General features: G+C 45.5%; 1 protein-coding gene across 10 annotated transcripts in view; it reads left to right on the top strand.

Annotated features, from left to right (window-relative positions):
* Positions 1 to 27675, top strand: part of LOC119445733 (monocarboxylate transporter 4-like) — a 228214-nt gene that overhangs the window by 11712 nt on the left and 188827 nt on the right. For 4 of the 10 annotated variants that reach the window (XM_049663570.1, XM_049663569.1, XM_049663562.1 and 1 more), the window contains exons 2-4: positions 12832 to 13082; positions 18396 to 18539; positions 23066 to 23938. The exons of 5 other annotated variants lie outside the window; for them this stretch is intronic. In XM_049663570.1, coding sequence (XP_049519527.1) covers positions 12832 to 13082; positions 18396 to 18539; positions 23066 to 23938 — 1268 coding nt within the window. The remainder of the gene's footprint in view (positions 1 to 12831; positions 13083 to 18395; positions 18540 to 23065; positions 23939 to 27675) is intronic. One more of the 10 variants, XM_049663571.1, reaches the window with a different exon arrangement.

Below are 27675 nucleotides of genomic sequence, written 5' to 3'. Positions count from 1 at the left end.
TGCACAGGCTCTTGTGCACACCTGGATCGCTCGTTATGGCGTCCCACACACCATAACGACAGACCGAGGGAGACAATTTGAATCGTCCTTCTTTCGGGCTCTCTCCCGCCTTCTAGGCGTAACACACATACGAACTACGGCTTACCACCCCAGTTCCAACGGCATGGTGAAACGCTTCCACCGTCAACTGAAGGCATCACTGCGTGCGCAGGATTCAACAATTCCATGGACAGAGCGCCTGCCTCTGGTTCTACTAGGTCTTCGCACCGCGGTGAAAGAAGACACACAGTGTTCATCCGCAGAGCCGGTTTTCGGCACGACACTTCGCGTACCCGGCGAGTTCTTTGCCTCGGAACCGACATCAGCTGAGCTACATTCTTACGCCGACCGCCTGCGAACCACTATGGCTACTGTCGTACCACCACCGCTTCGTCAGGATTGCAAGACCGTGTATATAAGCCCTGCATTACTTCATACTAGCCATGTCTTCATCCGCCACGATACCACTCGCACTCCACTACAAGTACCTTACGACGGTCCTTTTAAAGTCCTGAAGCGCGATCCTAAGTACTTCACTCTCCTTGTTAACGGACGCGAAGAGACGATATCTATAGACCGTTTGAAGCCAGCTCACATGGACGCTGGCAACACCATCTGAAGCAGATAAACCGCTCGACGGCAATGCCTTCATCGCTAGGGGGGGAGCCATGTAGTGGACAGTGCGCTTGGCGTCCGCAGAACAAGAAGAAGAAGAAGAAGCTCGACATCATGGCCGCAACATCAGCGTAGTTGCCCCGACGAATAAATGGTTACTTGTTCCGAGTCTTCTGTTCCCACAGCTGTATCATAACTTAAGCATGTATATACTCTCTGATGCGTGCATAAATGTGATGCGCTTCAATTTGATATGCTGTGCAGAGAAAAGAATTGAGTACTCAATCATGCATGTGTCGCGTGCACAAATGGTGCCGTGTGGCGCCGCGCATGAGGCAATCGGAGCGAAATTTAGTCTCAAAAGTGGCGTTCATAGGGGCGTACTTCGGCAGTACCTTTCTTCATCCGAGTAGGTGCTCATCAAGAGTATAGGACGTGCAAGTGTAGAATTATTGCCAAAATTTCACTATTTCTCTGCGATGTCCCCTTGTGTTCGACACGTACGGTTCGGAAATGGCGTGAATAGACTCGGGCAACAAGCCATAGGGACATCCAAACCCTTTTATGCGGCTGAACGTGTCCGTCTCCATCAGGAGCGTAAGCGCATAAGATAGAGGTGAGCGCAGGAGCTCCAACTATGTAAAAGCGAGGCGGGCTCGAGCAGCGCAGAGCCGTATTGGGTGTCACCAGTATGGGGCTTATTTCTTTACCCTAGTAACCAAACAGCTGTGAAATACACGCACCTATTACGAATAAGAAGCGAGCACGATTGCTAAAATAGGTCGTAAAACGGCCACTAGCTGTAACCTCGTCTAGGTATTTATGTTTTCTAATGCATAAATAAATGAAACTTCACCCTTTTGTTACGTCATTTCTGAACCATAGTGGCCATACACCGTCTGCTGCACGCGCAAAACGTCTTATGAACCCTGCTAAGGCTGCTTCCCTGATACACAATACCCGATATTTTTGGCTAAGTTGCAGAGTTCCGAACTTAATCTTTGAATTTTGTAAATCTTATTCTTTTTAACAATTCTTTAAAAAATTCGCTCCGTTCAGTCACTTGATCTATGTTTTCCTTTAAAATAGCACAAACCAAATCAAGTTCGGTGAATTAGTGCCCAGCAAGATGATTTCTCCGTTCTCAAGTATTTAGATGGCAGCCTCGAGAGCTAAAACTTCCGTGAAAGGTTCTGCTTTAGGCTAGTTGGTAACAATTCATGGTAAAAGTTATTTGCGGACCACATGAAACGAGGACTAGAAACGACAGACACAAGCGCAAGCTTTCGACTGGTTTGATTGGTAGCAAGACGAGTGGTTTTTTACATACATGTGACGAAACATGAATAACATCATAAAATATGCATGTGTAATCAACAGAACTGACTTGTACACGTGGATTCGCAGTAGCGAGATTGCCATATAAATTCTAAATAATACGTAAGATATTAGACAAAAATATCGATGGCCTACGAATCTTTCATGCAGCTTTCCCAAAATTCAGCCCCGTTAAGATAACTAAGCTCTTTTTGTGATAGTTCCAATGAAGCCACACTGACACAGTACAGTTTTTCCCAAGGCGTAGAATTTCTGCCGCTTCAATTATCTCTCGGGTCATCTGATTATTGTGCCTGACTATAACCCCGCACTCACCGGACAACGGCTGACAACCGCAATCCCAACAATGCGAACCCAGATACCCTTGCACCATCCATTGTACATTATCGCTATGTTCCCGAAGCCTATCGTTCAGGCATCTGCCCGTCTGGCCTTTGTACTTTTCCGCGCAGTCAAGCTGAATTGCATATAGCTCTTTTCCTGGGCAATGCACATTCTCTATACTGTTGTTCTCTGTGCATGTCCTCTTGCGTGTTCTGCTTTCCCCCTTTATCTTACATAATGACATTAACTTGTAGGGTGCCGTGAGAACCACTTTTACCCCGACACGGCTTCCAATCTTTTTAGACGGTGGGAGACGTCATGAAAGCACGGTATTAAAGCCGTCCCTCGAACTCGAGTCTTCTCGATCTCTCATCGTCTCGGTTCAGTGCAACGCCCAGACCACCTTACAGCCTGCAAAAAAGACGCCGCAACAGATAGGGTGACATCCCCTGGATATCCTGCCTGCTGTATAGCCAACCAACCTGAGCCTGGAAGCTATTTTCCACTACGTGTTGGCAGGACTTCTGCAGGGGATTCTTTAAGCATGCACTTGCCACCCTTCCTTTTTAGCAGCTTCGAATGGCTTGACTAGCATCACCAGCTTCGAACAGTTGGGTAACAGGGGCTTATTTGCTCGTGGCTCACACTGGAGCCGGAGAAAGTTAGCTTTATGTGTTTGGAAATGGATAGATCCCTCTTCGGGTAATTTGTTAAGATAAATAGACTCAGGCCAGACCTACAGATCTCCAGTACTTCAACTACATCACTCGAACTGTGAGTTCAAGTTCCTGTCATGACCACTAAGAAAGCATCCGCGCAGCGAACCCATTTTTTCATGACACCGAATTTTGAGGAAACTGGGTGACATATGCGTAGACCATTGATATTTGGCTGAATAAACGTACACTCGCCAACTGAAGAACACAAAACAACAGATTGACGTTTCGGCGCCCAGTACGGGTGCCTTGTTCACAATGAACGAATGCATGATGGTCTTTGTTATATATGCGTCGGAAGACGTAATGCGCTTTCGTACAGCTCAGGGAGGGGACCCTGTGCCCGGTTTATTGTGTTAGTAGTAGATCGTATGCAGAATGATTCAAGAAGCAATCGGGATGATAATTTATTCTCTCTTTCGATGATGGAAGCCGAATGCCAGTTCATACTGTGACCGGTCTTGTCATGATGCTCTGCCAGGGCGCTGGAAACTGTGTGTCTTTTGGCTACATCATTGCGGTGCTGCTGTAGCCTTCTTGTAAAGTTTCCCTTCTCGCCTACGTAGCACGGCTGGCAGTCCTGGCAAGGCATTTTGTAGATGACGCCGGAATATTTTTCTTTTTCGAGGTGGTCTTTTACTCCGACGAGTTGTTGTTTCAGCTTGCTTGAAGGGACGTGGCAGATTTGTACATCATAATCTTTGAAAATTCTTGACATTGACTCGCTCACGCCTCGTGCCTAGGGGAGAGACGCCCATTTCCTTGTTCTCATCGGCCTGACAGGGGGTTCAGCGGCACGCTTTTCTTTAGTCTTTATAAACTGGCCGGGGTAGCCATTTCTGACCAAATCTTGCCTCATTCTCTTCAACTTTGCTCTGCGTGCGTCAGTTGTCGAGCACAATCGGAATGCATGGGTGAACAATGCAGAGGCAACAGATCGTTTGTGTCCAAGGGGATGGGCCGAATCAAAGTACAGATATCTCCCTGTGTGGGTAGGCTTCCGATAAACGCTTGTTGAAAGGCCAGATGCAGTACGCATGACTTCAACGTCAAGGAAAGCCAGGCGCCCATTAACTTCTTCTTGAACGGTGAATTTTATTGTGCTTTGGAAAGAGTTCAGGTGCTACAGAAAAGTTACGACGTCTTCGCGGCGGATAATAGAACAACAATCGTCGACATACCGCAGGAACAATTTTGGAGTGGCTGGAACGTCGTGAGGGCTTTATCTTCGAGGGCTTCAAAGGCAATGTAGGCAGAAGACACTGACACCGACGCTCCCATTGCCGTTGCAAACACCTGGCTGTAAAATGATCCATTAAATCAAAATATGTGTTGCGTAACTACAATTCCAAGAGGCGGCACACGTCGTCGACTTCGAATGGGGTGCACGAAGGCAGAGATGTGTCGTTTTGCAATGCTGTTCGGCAGCAGTCCACAGCATAATCCACAGGTATGCGTGTGAACATAGACTTAACGCCAAAGGAGACCATGACGTCTTCGCTGTCTAAAGTCCCGTTCCTAAACCTTGTCGACAAAATCAGTGGAGTCCTTAACGTACGTCGACGTTCGTCCAACGGGGAGTCGGAGGACACCATGAAGATAGCCAGAGAGACGGTGCAACGGTGTTTGTGTGTCTTGAGGCCTACTTCTTATTTAGAATTTATCTGGCTATCTTGATATTAAGCATGAAAGTGTACAAATCTGTTCTGTTGATTACACATGCATATTTTATAATGTTTTTCATGTTTCGTCACATGTATCTATGAAACTACTCGACTGCCTACCATTAAAACCTGTTGAAAGTTTGCGCTCGGGTCCCTCGTTTCGAGTACTCGTTTCAAGTGGTGCGCAAATAACATATAACATAAAACTCCCGCTTGAGGCCATCTTGAAGTTTCTGCATTACTAAAAATTCATTGAGAATTTTTTAACATACAAGGCGATGCTCACAAAGGTGAAGAAGCGCAGCCTTGTATCGATAGTATGCAAAGCCCTGCCCTTTTGGGTCTTTCGGGTGACCAATGCTCACACGAACCTCAATGTTTCTCATAGCTGTGCAGTAAATAAATGCAATGAGTTCCTGTTCGAGTGCATGCCTTTATGTGGTAGAGATTATTGTCGAGACCACAAGTCTCGTTTTCTACTGTCTTTTTTTTTAAATTCGCTAGCTGTAAAAACAACCGAAACCAACTCCAAGCTACACAAATCTTGACCATTAACAAACTCAAATATGCAAGATTATACCCATATATGTGTACTTCGATCGTGGCTGACGTCGCCTTTTATTTTCCAAAAGTTCCCGCCCGTGATAAAGGGAAATTGGGAAAGGAGTTGGAACAGTCCTAGAAACATCTTAGCGCAACCACCTCGCACTTGTAAGTGGCCGTAATCAAATCGCTGTAAGCAGCGGCCTCATATTGGAAAAAAAGTGGAGTTAAAGTCTCATGCACACACGTCAAGGTACTACGCGGCTATAGACAATCGACAGCATGGCCTCCCGCTTAATCTAACGGCACGTTCTGGTCATCCATAAAGCTTATTAAGCTTAACGGCAGCTTGTGTATGTTGGCTATGATCGGCTTTATGTTACCATATTTTGACAAGTTGGATGGACGCCCCAATATCTGTGAAGTTCTAGGTCATTCTTGTAGAAGTGGATAGTTGAACTCGATGAATCCGTGATATTCTTCAGCTACAGGCAAAGGGACCAAATTGTCCACAAATTCGCTCTTCGCTCGGAACTCAAGTTTCGTGAAGTGTGGCACAGTCTAACGTTAGTCATTACCTAATTGACTAAGGTTTGCCATTAGCTATGTGCACAGTAAGATCAATCAGTAGTCTGACTTTAATCTATGGCGCATACTGCAGTCGCGTCCCAGTGAGTCCCAAGGGTAGAATCTAAGGATATCCGCACTTGCGCAAGACGCCCTCTTGGGGTGATGCTTCCACTGATTGTGACAGTTTCGTACCATGATCCTTCTGAATTTATGACCGCGATAACCTTCGGTGCAGCTGTCTGCCTGTGTCCCGTGAATACTAGGTCCGATGTCACGGCGGCGCAATTTTGGCGCGGTCTAACTTTATTTTTTGGTTAGTTGGTTACTCTCGGCATTATAATTGTTCTCCCGTGTCCATTATATTGGCATGTCATGTTGACGTGCTTATGCGCGTTATTTTTGTCGCGTGAGTCTGGTTTTCTTCGTTTTTTAGTCAAAATCTTCTCGGCGCCTTCCATGGGACTTCCGTGACTGGTTGATAAAAATTAATTGAAGCTGAATCTTCTTTGTGGCCTTGTCTTTCCCGTGCTAGTTACCACACAAACATGCAGACTGTTTGGCGTTCCTTCGCTAGTGGTTTCAGAAACTTATCTTGTTTTGACGGCGCGCTTCTCTTTCCAGAGGCACCTCCTTTTCTTTCTTCTTTTCCCTGTCCTTTCTTGGTGAGACGGACTCAACGAAAAATTTGCAGAGTTAGTTTGCTCCTCGATCGCAAGAGCACTGCGGACATCTTCAAAAGGCTCACGGAAGTCGGCGCTCAACGCCCACTGAAAAACGCTTTTTTCTCTCTTTTTTTGCAACATTCTTCAAGTTGACCTCCTCTGATCGCCTTGGCTCGCGCAAAGTCGCGCTTTCTGCATATGTGTGTTGAAGTAGCATAATCTAACGGGAACTGTTTTATTTCCGTAGCAGCACAGCTATCCGATTTCAGTAGGATCCGATGGCATTCCATAGCTATTCGTAAGTCCACATTTTGTGTAGTAAATATGATGTTTAAAATCGTTTGTCTTCTAAGTCGCTCTCTAATCAATAGGTGTCGAGTGTGCGTCACAATACTTTGTCTATATTGCAAAAGCTCCCAGATTGACACTGACATTGTGAGAATGAACTTTAGTGCACATACGAGTACATGGGAGGATGCTGATGACAGCTACAGCGTCTTCATAATTAAACTTTCGGTACCTGCTCGTAATCTTGTTCATGAGCTGTGTAGTAACGTCATACGTTGATTTTTCGATGCTTTAGCTGCTACATCTAGTGTGAAACCACCATCAAGCACTGTGCTGAGTCCTTCTTTACAGTCTTCAATGTCTTCGTGCGGTGGATTGCATGAACAATCGTTTGGCATAATGCTTTCAGTTTCCAGAGCCTGGTCTTTATGATGGACACAAGTCACAAAACTTTGTTTTCCGGCCTGTCGATCCCTTGAGTTGCCATCGTTACTGTTATGCCAAATAACGTCCAGATTCAATGACCCAACCTCTTCGAGGGCAATGCCTACAGTATTCCTGTCCCCGCAGGAATGCATCGTCCTGGGCTGGCGAGCACTAAAGTTATCACCCAAGTGAAAATCTGGTGGATTGGTAGACATCTCGTGGGGTGTGCTGACAGGATGTGCTGCGCATACCTTCATGGACATCCCAGCGTTGCGAACTAGGAGCTGCCATGCTGAAGGGCAAGGTCGGAACGGAACCGAAGTTAACAGGTGCTCCAGAATCGCGAGTCTCTAGGCGAAGATTAAAGACGACGTAATTCAGCCGTCGGCAAATCCATGGGCGTCGCCTGTGGTACTTGTAAAGAAAAAGGACCAGACCTTGCGCTTCTGCATCGATTACCGGAAGCTGAACGCCGTCACAAAGCGGGATGTTTACCCACTTCCAAGAATCGATGACACTCTAGATAGACTACGAGATGCAAAATTCTTTTCCTGCGTGGACCTCAAAAATGGGTACTGGCAGATAGAAGTGGACGAACGAGATCGCGAAAAGACCGTATTTGTGACGCCAGACGGAATATACGAGCTCAAAGTACTTCCGTTTGGTCTTTGTTCGGCACCCGCAACGTTTCAGGGGATGATGGACACTGTGTTCACCGGTCTGAAATGGCAAACCTGTCTCGTTTATCTTGATGATGTCGTGGTTTTTTCTGCTACCTTCGAGCAGCATGTAGAACGACTGCGGGCTGTGATGAAAGCTAATAGACCAGCAGGTTTGACGATAAAACCACAGAAATGCCATTTCGGCTTTCACGAGCTCCTTTTCTTTGGCCATGTCGTCAGTTCAGAAGGCATTCGCCCAGACCCTGAGAAGACTGTGGCTGCTGAAAATTTTCCAAAACCAACCGACAAAAAAGCCGTTAGGCGATTCTTAGGACTCTGCGCCTACCACAGACGCTTCGTGAAAAAATTTTTCAAGGATTGCCGAACCGCTAACGCGGCTAACAAAAGAAGACATGCCTTTCGTCAGGTCAAGTGAACAGGAGAATGCCTTCAATGAACTACGAACGCGTCTTCACAATCATCCAATTCTTGCGCATTTTGACCAGGAAGCCGAGACTGATATCCACAGAGACGCAAGCAATTTAGGCCTCGGGGCCGTCCTCATTCAGTGGCAGAATGGAGAGGAACGAGTGATTGCGTATGCTAGTCGTACTCTTTCAAAGGCTGAGGTGAACTACTCAGCGACAGAAAAAGAATGTCTCGCGGTGATATGGGCCATTAGCAAGTTCAGAACATACTTATATGGCAGACCATTTCGAGCTATCAGCGACCATGATTCGTTGTGCTGGCTGGCCAATCTTAAAGAGCCATCTGGACGGCTTGCAAGATGGAGCCTGCGACTGCAGGAATACGATATAACGGTCGTATACAAGTCCGGTCACAAGCACAGTGATGCTGATTCCTTGTCGCGTGCACCGATTGAATCCACGAAATCGACACCTGCTGAAGATGAACAGGATTGCCCGTTCCTAGGAGCTGTGACATCATCGCAAATGGCGCAGCATCAGCACTCTGACGCGGAGTTACGTCTGCTCATTGATCACCTAGAAGGACACACTGTCGACGTTCCACGAGCTTTTATCCGCTGCTTGTCGTCGTTCGTACTAAGGAATAACGTCCTGTACAGAAGAAATTTTGAACATAGTGCTGAGACATTTCTGCTCGTCGTACCTTCAAAGTTACGCCCAGAGAGATTGGAAGCGTGCCACGATGACCCATCAGCAGGACACTTAGGAGTGAGCAGAACCTTCGCACGCATCCGTACGAAGTATTACTGGCCAAAGTTGTTGAATTCTGTGCAACACTATGTGAGAACCTTCCGGGATTGCCAAAGACGTAAAATGCCACCATTGAAGCCAACAGGTCTCCTACAACCCATACAGCCACCGGAAATTCCATTTGCAAAAGTGGGAATGGATTTACTTGGCCCCTTTCCCACGTCGTCGTCAGGAATGCGGTGGATCGTAGTTGCAACTGACTACCTAACTCGATATGCCGAGACAGGGTCTCTTGTTAAGGGTACAGCCATTGAAGTAGCTGAATTTTTTGTCACGCACATTGTACTACGGCATGGCGCTCATAAAGTTCTGATCACGGAGCGAGGAACCATATTTACTGCGCATTTGACACAGTCCATTATGAAACTGACACACACCAGTCACAGAAAAACCACCGCATATCATCCGCAGACAAATGGAATGACTGAACGACTCAACAGAACGCTGACCGATATGTTATCAATATACGTGGACATGGAGCACCGAACATGGGACAAGATCCTACCATACGCAACGTTCGCGTAGAATACCGCAGTGCAAGAGACGACTCGAATGACACCTTTCCAACTCGTTTTTGGTCGGACCGTCACCACACCCTTAGATGCAATGCTACCTGTAGATGAGACCTCGGATAATGACCATGATATCAGCGACTTCACAGAAAGAGCTGAAGAGGCACGGCAGCTGGCGCGATACCGCATTCAGCAGCAACAGCAAACCGATGCGAATCGATATAACTTGCGACGAAGAGACGTCCAGTACGCACCTGGAGACAGGGTATGAGTGTGGACTCCTGTACGGATGCGCGGCCTATCTGAAAAGCTTCTTCGTCGTTATTTTGGCCCGTACAGGATAATTCGCCGACTTAGCCCCTTGAACTACGAAGTTCTTCCAGAAGGTCAAGTAACCTCTTCACGACGGCGACATCGCACCGTAGTCGTTAATGTCGTCCGAATGAAACCCTACTACGAAAGACAATAACAGACAATTGGCCAACAAGCTTTCCGAATGACAGCCTAGAAACCACCGCCTTCTTTATAAGCATCGGGACGATGCATTCTTGGAAGGTGGACAATGACACAAGGTGCCTTCAAATCTCGCGTGCCAGCCGTCTCCTGCGCCCGTCCATGTGTTGCTACGTACGAAAGATAGCAGCAGCGAAGCGGGCAACACGTGCCCACAAGGCACGTGCGAACGGAGCAAGAGATCGTCAGGCGGGGCACGAAGAAGAAGAAGTCGTGTGGAACTCTTGGCGAAGACTGTGTACGTTGGAGCGAGACTCTTGCTTAGCTGTTTGTCGGGTACAAGTTCACCCAACGTTAGCTAATTAAAGTACCTTCACTCAACTGTGCGTTACAATATAATATAGTCACACGGTTGTAACGTGAAACATGATTTCTTATGCTGCGAAGGATAATAGGCTGTTCGTAGGAGCGATGCAGTGCGAGAATCCGGTCCATTCTTTGGCTGGTCTAGGGAAAAAAGCAGCAGAATTGTTTCAGTTCGGCCATGTGCACGAGCAACTTGAAATGCATAACTAGTGCGATGAGATATGTAAAGCGCAAGGACTATGTATGGCTCGCGATTAAATGTAAAATGACATAACTTATTTGCAATGGATACGGTGGCAATACGACGGCGATAAGACAGTGGAGATAAAATGCATCGTGCTTTTAGGGGGGAAACGCTGACGTTATAGGAATATTAAGAATGAATGAACCATGTTGGTCACTGTTGAACTGATTGAAGATGGTTGGTGAGAACAATTTCGGAGTAATTCCAGACACGTGACGCGTATTCTAGTTTTCATAAGACTAACGACATATAAGCTGGAAGTTTCATATGCTGTGCTTTGCGTAGATGACGTTTAATGAAGCTTAACGTTTGGTTAGCTGATGAGATGATGTTAGCCACAAGAACGTTCCAACATGGATGAATAGATAAGGTAACCCCAAGGCATTTTCAAGAGGATAACAGTTCAAGTTGTGTTTTAGTGATGTTGCAAGGGAAGCAGACTGGATTACAGCGGTGACAGAAGGATACAACATTACATTTAGTAGAGCTCAACGCCATTACTCATCACGACACGATTTCTTGATGCGGTGGAGCTCTTCATTAGAGACAATTTGGTTTTACGGGTTAGTAATGATCCTGCAAACAACAGACTCGTCAGCAAACATGCATATATATATATAAGAGAAATTTAGGGCAGGCTGTTACCACACCTTAAGAACAAGAGAGGGCCCAGACCAGAACCACGACGGGCACCAGATGATGCCCAAATAGGTGTACACAAATGGGTAAATATAAGCAACTTCTGCAAACGGTTAGTGAAGAACTTATTGATCCAAGCAAATACGTTAGGGTATAAGATTAAGCAGGATATTTTTAACATCAGGCGCATATGCAGTACTCTGTCAAAAGCATTGGCGGAGTCAAGACCAATGCTGTGGTGGGACTGCTGCTACAATTTTTCCAATCTGCTACATTCCGTTAAAGCTGTTACATCCATGCTACAAACGAGAGAAACTGCTCCAAAGCTGCTCCATGACGAGCCGGACCACGCAATCTCAGAGGCCGCTGCAAATATGACTTGTGGTCAATGCCAGGTGGCGGTCGCCACCACCCTAAGCAAAGAGTTTCCTCTTGTCTCCTGCCATTCATAAAGCTGAAATAACTAAAAGGGTAACTGTGCTAATCCAATCCAGTGCATTTCGAGGTCTGCCATTAGGAAACTATATGCGCCATATTCGCGAATTTTTCTTAGTTTCGCATTAAGTTTTGCCATGCTAAGTAGTGCGTGCACTGCCCATTGTTGGTGTGTCTCGCATTTGCAATTTGTACCGGTGGCGTGGCTTTGGTGGGAGAGGTTTTCCTCGACCGATGGCACGTACTTCACGGCTGGCTGTGTCGTGGCGCTCACCAATGTGAATCTCACCCCATTTAATGTAATTCGTTGCTTTATTGTGTTGTGTTTGTATGTGTTTACTCGTAACGCAGCAGATTTGTAGCTCTACTATTTTCCTAACTAGACGAGTTTAGGCGAAAAATAAAATTGTTTAAATGGCCATCCCGCATACCAATTGACTGTATTGCTGTCAATTTTTTGTGGCTTTGGGTGGCTCTTTTTACTGCTACGAATGAACCGTATTTTATTTTTTTTAACGTGCAGGTTGACTCAGTGTAGCCACGTGATGGTTGTAATTTCTTCGTGAGTGGTCGCGTACACGGATTATCTTTCTCATGAATGTTCGCGATGATGTGTGCTGGCACTCTGGAACCATTTTTGACACGCTGGAAGAGTGTACGGCCCACAATCATACAGAATCATCATTGCTGCTTGCAACATATTCTGCTCCAAATTGTCATTTTTGTAGCTACAAAAGTTGCTCCAAAACACTCTTGCTCCCATCACTGACAATGTCATCAGTTGGAGCGTTAACGTCCAGTTTAACATGAGACTCGTGGATGAAAATGTCCAGCTTTGTCTCGCAAAGGAGACATCTATGGAACCTATGCTGGTAGGAACGAAAGAAATTGACAGATTTGAGATAATTGATGACACGAGATTAAATTACGGGTTCATGAGCTTGCAAAATAAACTGAGTAAGGTGATAGGTCGGCAGTTTAGTGCCGAGATCTGGTTACCAAATGTGAAGACCCTGTGCAGTCACATTTATTGCGTCGTGCTTGATCATTGAGGCGTGGTGTTTCCACAAACCCACGCTGTTTTGTTTGTGTTTCAGCGAAACCTCTCTGCCCCAACACCCTAACTATGGCTCTCAGATGCAGAGTGGATCAACTGGAAGGCGGCGTTATGTGGACTTGGACACGTGCTGGGGTGTACCTGTAGCCACTGCCTGCATCACCTTCCTCTCGTGCATAGCCTTATCCAGCTATGGGTACCTATACGTTCTGCTCATGGAAAAGCATCACGTTGGGCGCGAGCAAGCTGCCTGGCCGCAGAGCGCACTCGTCGCCTCTGGCGGATGCGCGGGTAAGAAAATCCACCAATGTTTTGTCCCCAGTCTCGATGTTTGATTAAATGCTTACGGAAATATTTTGCTGAAACCTTGCCTGAATATTCCATCGTGTTTGACGAGGTATTGCGTTTCAAAGGCGCACATTCATTACACGATGAGTGGAACGTGTCGCAATAATTTTATCCTGCTAGGCTTCTCCATTAAACCGATGCCCTCTTTATGGCTAACGGTGGGAGGCATAAAAGTGCTTCTGAATTTCTATCAACGGACGGCTCGTAATACTCCCAGATTAAACCACGATTCCTTTTTGTCAGGTCACATCTTTGTTACTCATGACAATCTTATTTTTGTCACAGAATTCTGGGGCGCTGTTTTGTTGGCCCACCTCTTTTGTCTTAGTTCAAATTCTTTGTAGCATCTTGCAAAGGTCCTTAGGAAATCTGATGTCAAGCACCATCAGTTCTATATTCTTCTCTATGTAATTCAGTTTATCGGTCACCTTCCTCTTCCGGAGCAGTATGGCTGCCTAAATTTTTTGGCCACGACAGGAGCTCACGCAGTTGCGCAGCTTCATGAATGAAATATGAAAAATAACAAATTGCGACGAGTTTCTGCCGGTATTCAAATGCAAGCTGAAGAACCGTGAATGCAATGGCGAGTCCACAATTTATCGTTTAAATTTTGACAGCATTCTTCATAACATAACTTGCCGCGGTGTCGCCATGTGGCACTTTAACTTGCCTTGATTTCTTAAAATATACGCATTCCGTGCTGACCTACACGTAATATGCACCTGTATTCTAGGTCACTGGTTCTCAAATTGCTGTGCAATATGTTCGGCCACTCCGTTGCCCTTTCGAACCCAGCAGAGACTCTTCAACAAAGGTGTTTTATCTCTGTCTCTCTTTCCATGTTCTCAAAAAATGTTTCTGTTATCGAGACCATTCCAGTGCTCCACTACAGGAATCATGTTTAAACCCTCCTTGCGATCTGCGCTAGCGTAGCCTAGCCACCAACAACAGATTTTCTTTCGCGAACTATACTTCGTAGATATATAAAAGCGAACGGCTGCATTTCCATTCCTGTACTGCTTGTATTGATCGAAGAATGCCTATTGTGCATTTTGACACAAGGCAGCACATGCTATATCGTCAGTACCGAACGAAGACTACTGCCCACAGGTAGCGAAAGCCCCTTTAAGCTCTCCGATGCGAAACACCACAACCATATCTGCAGCACTTGTGCTTGGAGTAATTTGAGTTCGAAAATGTTACCCATGCAGAAATAATTGCTGCACTAGAGAAAGCAGAAATTCGGGGTCGCATTTTTCGATGATTAAGAGGCTACCTCTGCGGATGGTGCTCCTTAATTATCATTGAAGATGGCCCTATCTATGATGTATAGGCTTGTCAGGGGTGAGTTTTTGAGTCCCACTCTTTTCAACTTCGGCCCTGTAGAACTGCTAATATAACGTCTAATTAATGGCCTGTCTCATTTTATACAGGCCCTATCTAGATTTGACATCCGGCGTCACATGTATTAAGCTTTGTAAATGGTTACATTAAGTAGAATAACTGATAAGTACATACCCTGCGGTGGAAATAAATATAGGCTGATGATGATGATGATGATGATGATGATGATGATGATGACATACCCTGCGATACAAGTACTAGAAGGCTTAGCGAAAGAAAAAGCAAGCTTACTTGCATTCACACACGACCTATGGTGCCACGCAGTCTGCATAATAACCGGTTAAGGGTTAATTTTCTTTCAAAATCTGTAAAACAGTTACTTTTTACGATTCTTTGGGCGCGCATAGAATCATCGAATCGCCCATAAATCGCATGCACAGCTTATTCCAAATTCAATCACGCAACGTATCCCCTCTGGCACTGAGAGCAACCTCACGCTGCGTTTTCCCGTGAAATAGCTGCTCGCCGTGCATAGCTTCCGTCAAGCTTAATTAATACCTTCGACAAGACCACTGACTGTTTTGAGGTTCCTCAGAGAAGCATTTCTAAAGTTTTGTTTTCTTGGTATTTGAAAGAAGGCTAGCTTGCCGTAGATCGTTCTCTCTCTGTCTGTCAAGCAAGTCATTTTGCAGCACTTACACCACGTATAATCTGATTCTGTGCATGTAGACACCAACGCTTCTGTTACCAACAACTCGTCGGCTGAGGGTAATCATATCAAGATCGCCGTCTATCAAGTTCAAGTTTATTCATGCCAAAACATCTAGGGGATGAGTACTTGCGGCTCTCGGCTACATTTGTGAGCAGCCAACCAAACGGTGCACCATAGTCATATTGCCGTACTGAAATTGGCATGCCGTCAGATTTTACTGGCTGCCAGGCTATTGCGGCATCGTCTGCGAAGTGCTAATTATTAAACCAAGCAGAAATCACGTCACACAAGTCTAGCATGCCCTTTTCATTTGTCAAGGTCTAATGCATAACGGTAACCTCACCTATTTTCAGGGTATTAAAGAATTGCAATTCCGCAAAATAGGTGAACTAGCGACTGCGCTCCTTTCACCCTTATTGCTACTTCCACTGCTACCTTTGTATACATTATTCGCCAGTTACACTCTGTCGCTTGTGGCTCGGCGTCGCTTTTACAAGTGACTAGAGTTTTCGCATTGCCATGATAGGCGATGCCTCGTTGAGCGTTGCTGGTTGCAGCAAGACCAAACAACACATCCAGGTCGGCTACCTTTTTTTTCCGATGACCAAAGGCATTCTGCATGCATTTTAAGATGAGCGGATGAGAGAGCGTTCATGAAAGACAATAAGCTGGAACCATGGATTGTACCGTCCTCGGCCCAGAAAGCTACCAGAATCCTGGTGCACTTTAAAAAAAACGTCTGTCTTTGTAGACCGCCTTTGATGGCAGAGTGAACGATATCGTGTGGGCGCGCATCACTCCTCATCCCACTCCTTTTTCCCGCTTTCTTATTCCTTTCCTTCCCACTTTCCTCTCCCCCAGTGCTGAGTTTGAAACGGGGTGCCACATAGTTATTCTCTCTATCTATTTATTCCTCGGGGGGCAGCAAATGCAGATGATATAAGCGTAAAACGTTTGATTACCATAGCGGTAATGTGTTCAAAGTAAGCGAAGCGGAACCGCTGCATGTTCGTAAAGCGGAAATGAGATCGCACTGATCGCTCCACTTAGCTGATTTGACGGTCTTTTAAATCTAGTATTAATTCCTACGGATGCGGCAATGTCCCGATTCTCACTGAAATAGTAAATCCCAAGGTCACTGATTGTTAAACTGGTTAAGTGTTCGATTATATCAAACCAGTTGTCAACAGGCTCAGTGGTGCACAACACCTCACGTGGTTTGATGGAGAATCATGGAATCGCAGAAAACTGACCGTAATTTAGGCGGCTCCTGAATCCAGGTGCAGCACCACGTAACAAAAGTTCTTCACCTTTCCGCGTAGAGAGACAATATGTTGCCTTGATTTCAATTAAGTTACCTGGCATATTGACTGCAGCTACGGCGAGGTAGAGTTTCATCAAATGATCTGTGTAAAACTGACGGCAAGTACTTTTTCATCTGCCTGTCATGAATAAATTATAAGCTCGTTTCTTTAAAGTGTGCGGGCACAAGGAGGCCACCTATTTTCGAGTCTGCCTTGCGTTGGAAGCCCCGCATACCCTAACGCTAAGTGAATAATAATTTAGCAAAATAACTGCCGTTCCCCTCCGGTGAAAGTGTCAGCCATTCGCTTATAGAGAAAGCAAATTTGATATAACTCGGCAAATGTACAAGGACAAGAAGACAACGGCCTAGGCGCTGCATGGTAACGGGGATGACGGCCTCACCGAAATATAATAGTTGGTATCGAGCGCTTAAGTGGTGTAACGGTAAATAATCATGTTGTTTAGCTTCCCAAGATTGCTCCAGGGCTGTAATAGTAGAAAGCTACGTGATGAGTTTGTCACCGTAAGGTCCTTTATGTTGAAATCAGTATAGCCACAGAAGCTTCTTTGCTCTCCAGTAGTACCAGATATTTCAAAATTTATAGTTACAGCTTTGCAAAGTCCGCATTCTTTCTTGTGACGGCCTTCAGCAAATATCAGGTGAATATATATTGAAAAAAAAAACGGCAGATCCCACCCCCTGTGGGAATCGATGTTATGGGAAGCAGTGTGCGGGGAGCCTACCCTGTTAATGAAACGACCATGAGAGCACCAATACGTAGGCGGCTCTTTCATAACCTACATGGCACGCATGTCATAATATTCATGTCAAGAGTCCTCAGGAGTCCCTTAAGCTACACCTAATATACCTTAAGGCAAAAGCCTTATTCATGCTCATGACATGATGCTCGAACTTAAGCCTTTTCCTTCACTTAGTACCACATGCGAACCTATTTCATTGGTCTTTGACAGTTAATCTTTTTTTCGCTGAGTCAGTCATTTTTGCTCAGTCATTGTCATGACAATAACTTCTACCATCATCCTTTAGTGTTTCCTTCACTTAGTACCCACGTCCGAACCCATTCCAGTGGTTCTTGAGTGTTAATCTTATTTCGCTGAGTGATTGTCATTTTTGTTGAGTCGTGTCCATGGCTATGACTTTTACCATCACCTTTAGTGTTTCCTTCACTTAGTAGCCACGTTAGAACCCATTTAAGTGGCTTTTCAGTGTTAATCTTTTTTCTCTGAGTCATTGTCATTTATGCTGAGTTATGCACATGACCATGACTTCTACCATCATCCTTTAGTGTTTCCTTCAATTAGCACCCAATTAGTTCAATTTAGTGTTAATTTTTTTCGCTGAGTCATTGTCATGACCTACATGGCACGCATGTCATGACATTTAGGCCATGACCTATCACTTATGTTCGTGATACACTCATGTGACACTATGCCAATTTTGGTACCTACCAAGGTTATGAAACGACCATGAATGCACCAAGACACAGGCGGCTGTTTCATGACCTATATGACACGCATGTCATGACATTCATGTCATGATATATCATTTATGTTTGTCATATACTCTTGTCATAGTATGCCAATTTTGGTACATGCCAAGTTAATGAAACGACCATAAGAGCACAAAGACGTAGGCGGCTAGACAGACAGACAGACAGACAGACAGACACACACACACACACACACACACAGACACACACACACACACACACACACACACACACACACACACACACACACGCACGCACGCACGCACGCACGCACGCACACACCCACACACACACACACACACACAACACACACACACACACACACACTGTCAAAGTAGCAATTGTGCGCCAAGAAATGCTTCGCATCTAATATTGCTTTTACAGGCCTTCTTGTCAGCGTCGTGCAAAAGAAGTTCGCCATCTACCACATAACCCTTCTAGGTGGAATCATGGCTTCTGCAGGCGTCGTGGCATCTAGCTTCGCACCAAATATTGCTTGGCTTTCTCTGACTTTTGGAGTGATACAAGGTACGTGTAGTGATGACAGTATCTTAGTGTATCGTTCATCGGCCTTGATAGCACCTAACGAAAACGGATGGGTGTGCTTTACGAAAGGCTTTTGGATAAAATGACGGTAGGGGTGTTCTTTTTCGCAAAATTCCGGGGTAAGCCTTAGAAAACATTCCCACAATTTTCAGCATAGTGCTTTGGGTTCTTGTTTTACGGTCATGAATATTATGTATTGTACTACTCTCCTGTAATCTCACTTAATCTAACCTGTAGAAAGAAACTTACGTGACGCAAAGAGTTGCAGTTTGGATTAAACTGTTATGAGAAGAAATCGTAATTGCTTGTGCTTTTTTATTGCAAGCCAGGCAAATAAAGCAACAATGAATTTCACGAGATCAACAATACGGAGTAAATTAGGCGGTTGATACACATATCATGAACACAAGACAGGTCTATATCCCTACCAATATACGAGAGACATTATTTGGTACGTATATAAGATAAGAAAGATATTGCGACGTTGTTCAAACATATAACGACGCGTATTTTGTACTTTCATTTTTTTTAATATTTTTAACATAAATTATTACATCATAAAAACCAAGGTAAAGAGTGCCGACTCGTACGTTGAACAGGCGCTGCACAACTTTCTCCATGAAAGATTTTTCAATGATATTTAGGCCTTGCGAGTTAGTCTAGTACATATACGCCTAAATATACAATTGGACAGAGTGCAAAAAGATAGTGGGACCTCCTTCAGCGAGATACCAACAAGGTATTTTTGTCACTTCCTGTTATTAGGTTACCGGCATATTTTAGAACCTGCGCTAAAGTTAGGTGAGATACCCTGTATAGGCGGCGCACAACGTCTGCATGCTGTTCTCATTGCTGTGTGAAGGCGTTATCCTTCGTATCCAATCGTCCTCCACCACTCACCACCGGATGGAACCAACTAGAAGGTAAGAGCATATTCATTTGGGCTCAATGACACATTTTGCTAAATGAAAGCTTTTAACCGCGTGACACAGGACACAGCAAACGAAGCAAACCACAGAACAGTGCACTGAATAACAACAAAATGCCTAATTTCAAAGATAGGGGAGCCTTTGAAGGTGCCCTGAAAAATTTTTTCTGGTTGTGTAAAAACGTGTTGAGTCCGTAGGGTAGGAACTTCCGGTCATGAAAATACATATTCAAGTACTCTTCATAAAGGTTGTAGTTTAATACTGAATTTTCGGAATTTGCATCGCTAGTGATCGCAGCGGCGCCACTCTCCACGTTTTTAGCCGCCTCAGTCCATCCTAAGCAATACGGGCGTGTAATATCAGTCGTGCGGGCGATTCGATAGACATCCTACGGCACTTCACTCGGAATGTTTTAAACATGCCATTGCCAAAAGTTCACTTTTAATAGCATGCATGTGCATAGTGTTTTTTTTTTGCATAGCCATATCACAGACGCGATATTTCGTCAAAACATTCCGCCTCCATTCCACCTTGTGAAAGGGGATGTACAGCGAAGCTGGTGCTGACGTCAGTCAAGTACCACCACTCCAACTGATGTTACAAACGCACTACCATACCAAGCAACGTACGCCACGCGCACGCACGTGTGAGGCAGTGCAGCATACGTGCTCATTCTTCTGGCCGTCCGCGAAGCGCACGTGCCTTTTTGAACTAAATTGCGTCAAGTACGACTTAGAAAAGAAAATGCGTCAAAGAAAATGCGTCAAGTACGACTTAGGCACAAGCTGCAGACATGATAGCTTCGGATGGTTACTCGAATCTACGAGAAAACATAAATCTGTTACGCGGAAACTGAAAGACACAGCCCTTTTCCAGTAGCCGTTTCAGGTCTGCCTGAGTGACGGCGGCGGCTAGGTGACGGCATCGTTAGCACAGCGTACATGCTTATTCTTGTAGGCCCTCCGCCTAGCGCAAGTGCGTTAGTGAACTAATTGATTTTGTCAAAGTAAAATGTGTCATAAAATTCGTAAAGTACGACTAACACAACCTGCAGATTTGATAGCATCGTATTGTAATTTGAATGTACGAGAAAAGATAATTCTGTTACGCGGAAACTCAAACAACATGTCCTCCAGCTGCTGTTCGTTTTTGGGCCCTGTGCCTGGCGTAAGAGCGTTATTGAACTAATCGAACTTCTCAAATTTAACTGTGTAATAAAATTACACACAACCTACAGACGTGACAGCATCGGATTGTAATTCGAATATACGAGGAAAGATAATTCTCTTACACGTACGGAATCCTAAATATCAACCCCTTTTCCATCTGCCGTTTCTTGGGTGAGCACGCTACCAAAAATCCCGACCAGCTAAGGCTAACAGCTTCACTGTTAAAGCAGTCTTACACACATCAATCCAAAGCTCATGCCATAGAGTTTCAAAACCATAATTGCCTAATGGGAGCTCTGGCAATAGTGCCTACGGGAGCTGCACGCGGGGTGGCTCAGCCAGCGTAGGAATTATGGTTTGCCAAAGTACGTCCTTCTGGCTTCAAACGGCTTCGTCATCATCACTCATCACTTTAAGCAAAGTACTGCTTTATGAAGAGTTAAATAAACACCAAAAAATTGAAACACAGGACGTCTAGTGCGGAAGCCCGATATTCAAACCATCACGCCATAGACGTGTGCATCGACATGTGGCATAGAACACCCTTTTGAATTTCTCGCGGGCAAGCGAGCGCGTTTGCATTTGGCCTTACCGAGGCGCCGTTAGAACGCAGGTGAAAGCATAGAGCGTGCAAGGTGCGCGTTGAAAGCGCCACCAACGACAGAAAAATTACTAGTGGTCCCTTATGCTACAACCAGGGCCGCCGGCTACAACTAAGACTTTAAGGCGAAAGCCCGAGCGCCGCTAACTCAATGACACGTCCATATTTCACCAAACTTGTCATCCTTGTTTCAGCAAACTCGGACCGTGACCCAGCATTTTTTTGCGGAGTCATAAACACTCTTATATCGCAATTTACAGTCGCTTCTGCAAGTCATCACGTTTTTTTTTTTGCAAGTCACTTTTCCTATTATTCACAAAACTGCAACCGTCATTAAGTGCTTTATTTGCTAAGTCTCTCACTTGGACCCTCAAATCTCACGTATATTTTTTGCAAGTCACTACCCCACTGCATAACCCGTTGATTCACTCTTAATTCACGCTTCATTCACTCTTGATTCACCCTGTCACTGCTTGGTTCACCTTCATTCACTCTATCATCTCTGTTTTAATTCAGTCACACTTTCATTGCTCTATTACTTCAATTTTCCAATTTTCATTAAACTTGATCCATCCTTCCTTGATTCACTTACATTCACTCTTAATTCACTTTTATTTACTCTTCACTATCTCAGCTCACTCTATCTCATCATTACGTTTCGTGTGACTCCTATCATCCAACTAAACCTATTTAATTCACTATCCATTCACTCTTAATTCACCATCAATTCTCTCTTAATTCACCTCATTCTCCTACATGTATACGCATTATCATTTTAGTTCACTTAATTATTCTTCCACCCTTAATCGCAGTTTTGTGTGCATTATCGCTTTTGTGTCGACGACGGGGTGTTGAATCGGCCTTGCAACGAAGACCTCACCATGAGACATATAAGGATTTGCCTGAAAGCGTCAGCAACCACAGATAGACGCTTCTGAAGAGGACGCGTTGGAGAGCGGTCGTGGGAGTCGGCGGCCAAATTTTTTTAGAAAAACAACAACAACAAAAAACACACAGCAACAATTAATTATCGGGAAATGACAAAATGACATCGGGAAGATCGTCACAGTGTGCGTGGTAATTTTGGAGTTGCTTATGTCCTAAAATACGGCAGCCTTGGTTTCAAGGGTAAAGTATAAGCTTCTGAATAGTGATTACAAAAAAATGATACGACCCATATTACAATTATCTATTGGGGAGCTTCTAGCCCAACTTTTTTTTCCTTTCCCTTTCTTGTGAGTTCTTCCTCTTGTCTTTATATGTGACTCCTGGAGATAAAGCATTTGGTTCTTAATCATAGCTCTTTCCTATGGTTGAATGCCATGCCCTGTGTCGCGCTGTTTAAAGCTATTTGACAACTGTAAGTTGTTAGCTGTCCCCTAGAAAAAGCTGCATTCTCTTTCTGCTTTTTTTAATAAACCAATTTAAAAAGAATGCATAAATATTTCTGGCAATTAAGTTCTCCAAAGATATGTAGGTTGATTAAACTTATAAAAGGGATTCATTGTCACCCAGCTGAAAGTATCACGAATCTAAAACGTATCAGCTAATCAACATAATTTTAATTACCGATAAAAAGCTGAATATGTTTTAACCAACCGCCAGAAGTTGACTCATTGTTTGTATTTATTATATTTACTGTTTATAATAGATATTTACAATGCGAAATTGCAGAAACAAAATGAAAGCAAATGACATTTAAATGATCTATTACGTCTTATTATTTATTTTTTTGTAAATTCTTACCAACAGCTAAGCGCCAACTTTTTCCTGAACATTTTTTGTGATATACGAACATTTTTATTGCAGGAGCCGGTATCGGCACCACACTGCTAGGCGTCGCCATGTACTTGCTTCTCTATTTTGACAAGTACAAGGCCACTGTCACCGCCATCAAAGATGTGGGCACGGTCGTAGCCGGTGTAGCAGCCGTTCCCTGGACATCGCTTTTGGTGAAGGAATACGGCCTGCAAGGCAGCCTTCTTCTCACGGGTGGTTTCATGATACACATAGTGCCACTAGTCATGCTACTAAAGACACCTCGCCCTATACAAATCTGCCAAGGCAAGAAGGAGAGTACTATGACCATGAGCTCACAGCAAGCTAATGCAGATATCACTCCCACCGTGGAAATAGCGACGGAATTGGTCATACAAAAGGAACAGTTTGTGCCTTCTCCAAATAAGAAACGGCTGGCATCCTCAAGCTCCCCTCCCAGTGTGTTCACAGTGTTTAAGTGGTTCCCTTTTTCTGTATTGGTGCTGCTGCAAGTCATCGCGGACTACAGCATAGTAACGTTCATGACCACCATAGTCGATTACGCTGGAGACAAGGGCGCAGAGCTCGAACGTGCCAAGATGATTATTATGTTCACTGCTCTGGGACAGGCTGTGGGGCGGGTGGTTGTGCCCTTGGCGTCTGACAAAATTTCTTTCAGCCGCTCTCCCATCGCCGTGGCATGCCTTCTTGCGATGGCTGTGTGTTTTGGCGTCATTACATGTGTCTCAGCTTTTGAGGAAATTGTAGTACTCGCTTGTCTGGCAGGCGTGGCCCAAGGCTATATTCAATGTATAAGGCCGGTGCTGGTCGCTGACCACGTCGGCATGGATCGATTCAGCTTATGTTGTGGAATCGCAGGACTCTTCGGCGCGCCCGTGTGCCTCTCTGGCCCAGCAATCCTTGGTAAGTGTACGCACAGGCTCCTCAAGTAACACATTCGTGTTTTTGTAATGGCTTGTTGCACCATGTGACATGGTATGTATGTACTTTCCAGTTTGTACTCTCAAACTGAAATATTTATTTGAATAACTGGTTTATGCAAATGTATTGTTTGTTTAACCAGTCATCGGATCTAGGGGACTGAGTGCAAGGTGAGGAAGTTACAGAGTCGCTGGTTTGAGCTAAGTGCTGTAGTTCATACCGTGCATAAATTTGCTCATTGCGCGTCTGCTGATTAATGTGTTAGCATTCTTAGGGTTACCTAGTTACCCAATCTGGCGTCTAAGACATTCATTGAAGAGCGGCACACAATTACTGACACAAACACAGTGGCCATAGTTGGCAACAAAGGGGCTCATGGAAGATCAGCACAGACCGAGTGGCACATACTCATTGCTCCAAGTAGGCATCAAAGAGTTGCTTCAAACACTTTTACCTATCCAGTCCCTCGTCTACAGTGACCCTAGTCGGCGTAAAAGGGGTTCGTTGGAGAGCGGCACGTATGACCGCATTGCCACATACTCAGGGACTCAGGTTGCTGGAATGGTAGAGTTCAAACCGTGTTACCTCAGCACGTCACCCTGATGGGCTACCCATTAAACCACTCACAATCGATAACCCAGGTAGGCGGGAAAACGGTTAAATACGAAAAACCTGGTAACTGAAAACATAGCTAGATATATAGATAGTCCCAAAGAATGTTAACGCAGTAAAACGATAAATGGAAATTGCTGATATAGGCCTCTGGCCTGCCGTGAAATTGAAATAGGCCGATGAATATAAATGTCATTTTGATACCAAAGACATTATTTATCGAATATCACAAAAGAAACATAACGGTTTATTTTTTGCAGTGCAGAAATGAAAAAAAAAATTCACCGCTGACTGCGATGCTACCCTAAGTGAACTTTCAGCGCAGCTCTATACGTGTGTGGGATGTTCTGTAAGGCTGAGGAACGAATCCCAACATAGAAAAAGGACGGCGGCTTCATTGCCCTAGTCGCAGCAGCGTAGTCGAAAGTCCTCTCTCCGTGAAGCGTACCCGACGTCCGTAACCTGTATTAACTGGAGCGGGCTGCGATGTCGGGGGTTGTGGATGGACGCCTGAGGGTGCGCTGGGATTCCCTGGTTCGTCAGGAAAAATGTATGCTCGATTCAGCCGGTCAGGAAATATTCGCACATCCTTCCCATTGGCGTGCACGGGGGAATTTTTAACGCAAGGGCCCCGTAGTAGTAGTAGTAAAACTTTATTATATTCAGAAGCCGGACGGGCTCCTACCCCAGTCCCCCAGAGGGAGTAGGGGGTTAAAGACGAAGTTTGTCCAGCAGGGTGGTGCCCCTATTCCAAGGCCCCACTAGCACGGGCCAACTGTTCAGCTCGTTGTATCAGTCGTAGCTGATCTTCCAGGGTCGGGCTAGACAGCAGCGCCTACCAATCGTTCCATGTGCCGTTTGTTTCGCGTTCTTCTCCATGTTCTGCACACTCCCACGTGATGCGAAAGAGTGTTGGTGTTGCTCCACACCACGGGCATATGTATCTGTATGCCGTGGCGTAGATCAGCTGGAGTATGTGCAGATTTATGTAGGTGTGCGTCTGTAATCTTCTCAACATGGTTACCTCCGCAGAACTGAGTTTGCCGTGCGGGGTGGATAGATTTTTCTATTTTCTCTAAAATATTTCAGAATTGTTGCAAAGCAAGGGTCTAAGGGTGTAGGGTCCTTGCAGAGGCCGGGGCGGTACGGCGATTTGTAATGCCTCGAGCCGCTTCGTCCACATGCAGGTTCCCGGTGACGCCCTCGTGCCTGGTGCCCAGGTCACGGTTTGGATGTATTGAACCGTGGAGTCCCATCAAGTCCCGACAAGTATTCGGAGCGCGTGTGCTCCAATTTGCCCCTTAGATAGTTTCTGCAAGCTTTCTGTGAGTCTGTGATTACAGATAATGGAGCTTTACGCGACCAGCCCTATTTTATTGCGAGCGCAATTGCAACCTCTTCCGCTTCCGTAGTAGAGGCGCTATCTATTAAAGCGCAGGCTGCAATTTTCCTCTATGGTGCGTGACCACTGCCACCGCTTTCCTGACATCTGTCTGATAAGGCGCAGCGTCAGTGAATATTGCCGTATTCATATATTTGTCATTTTTCCTATGTATTGTGCCCTAGCCTTTGTTCACCCGGCATTCAGGGTCGGATCAATGTTATTTGATATGGGGGATACCGTGTACCATTCTCTAAGTGCGTTGGGTATCTGAGTTTCTTGATGTTTTGGTATTAGTGCATCACGCCCTAACTTGCTTAAGTCTTCCTTGCCTGTTGTAGTATGGAGCAGGCAATTTTCTTGTTTCGTGGCTGTATAAAGTACGACTTAACCAAAACCTACAGAGGTGATAGCTTTGACTAGTAACTTAAATATACGAGCAAACATAATTAATATAACGCCGAAACTCAAACACAAACCCCTTTCCAGCATTTCGACAATTCATACAGCGGCGTGCCGCGGTATTTTTCTTGCAAAAACACCATCCAGATGGCAATCGCCTACGCAGCAGCCGCGCGCGGAGGCGTAGTTGGACAAAAAGCTGCAGTTGCCGGGAAGCCTGATAAGCAGCCAGGGATATTTGAATTCTATCGCGTTCCACTCTTAAAGTCGAAGCTTAAGCGCCCTCCAAAATATTGTCGTCGCGATGGACAACCCGGTAGGGTCCGCTGTAAGGTGGCTGGAAAGGCCTACAGACTGTGTCGTCACGGAGGAAAGCGTGCGTGCATGTTGCCAGATCCTAAAAAACGAAAAGCGTAGGCTTGCTGTGATGCGCTGAAGATGATGTGTGGAGGCCGGCGATGGTGCGTTGGAGTCGGGCGACGCAATCGGTGGGATCTGATGTGGCGGTGTTACATGAGGTCTGCCTGAACCTCAAGACAACGCACGCTACTCTAGCGCTATCTCGTAGCCATCGTCACCGCACTGCGATTTTCTTCTCACGCTTTCGCCATGCCCTCCTCCACTTTCTGACTCATGGCTCCGCTGCACCCTCCTCTCCGCTTTCCTCCTCGCACATTTAATCCTCCTCGCGCCTTCATCTTTCGCTGTGCTCGTTCGCTCGGTTACAAGTTCCGACGCCAACGCTGACTCGCTACGTGCTACGTTCTAAAACATGGAGGAAGGAAACCCCAGGAGAGGCCATGCCCTGCACGAACGTATTTGAGAAGGTGCGGCGGAAATCACGTGCTATTTTTCGCAAAGGAGCACTGGGACGGGTACCCTAAATGTCAAAGTTGCCATGGCAACCGCGCTCCTGAAGCTTTCGCTGCTGCTCTCGGTCTCTGAAAAGTAATACAAGATAAAAGTGAGATAAGCAGCACCTTCTGTTCGCGAGAAAAGCTGACTTTGGAGTGTGGTGTGTAAGCTTGAAAGTTGTGTTTGGGCCTGTGAGTGTCAGTGCCGGCCAGCAACAGATACACCCAAGCAATTACGGCGCGGGTCTTCGTCGTCTTCTTCAACGTGCCACGGAAAAACAGAGGAGCGCGTCTGCTTCACTAAAACTGCTACAGAAATATTGTAGGCTTTGTTTTGACGCACGTCAGGAGCACACACCTCCGGTGGGTCGTAACAATGCAACTTTAAAGTTCGCGCCCATCTGCTCCGGCGAGCTGCAGAAGCCCTGATTGGATGCGCAAAGAGAGGTGGCACACCAACATGGCTGCAC

This window comes from Dermacentor silvarum, chromosome 3 (assembly GCF_013339745.2).
Source record: "Dermacentor silvarum isolate Dsil-2018 chromosome 3, BIME_Dsil_1.4, whole genome shotgun sequence".
Classification (NCBI taxonomy): Eukaryota; Metazoa; Arthropoda; class Arachnida; order Ixodida; family Ixodidae; genus Dermacentor; species Dermacentor silvarum.
Note: the sequence above shows the minus strand (reverse complement) of the source record. Positions and strands in the feature narration are given on the sequence as shown.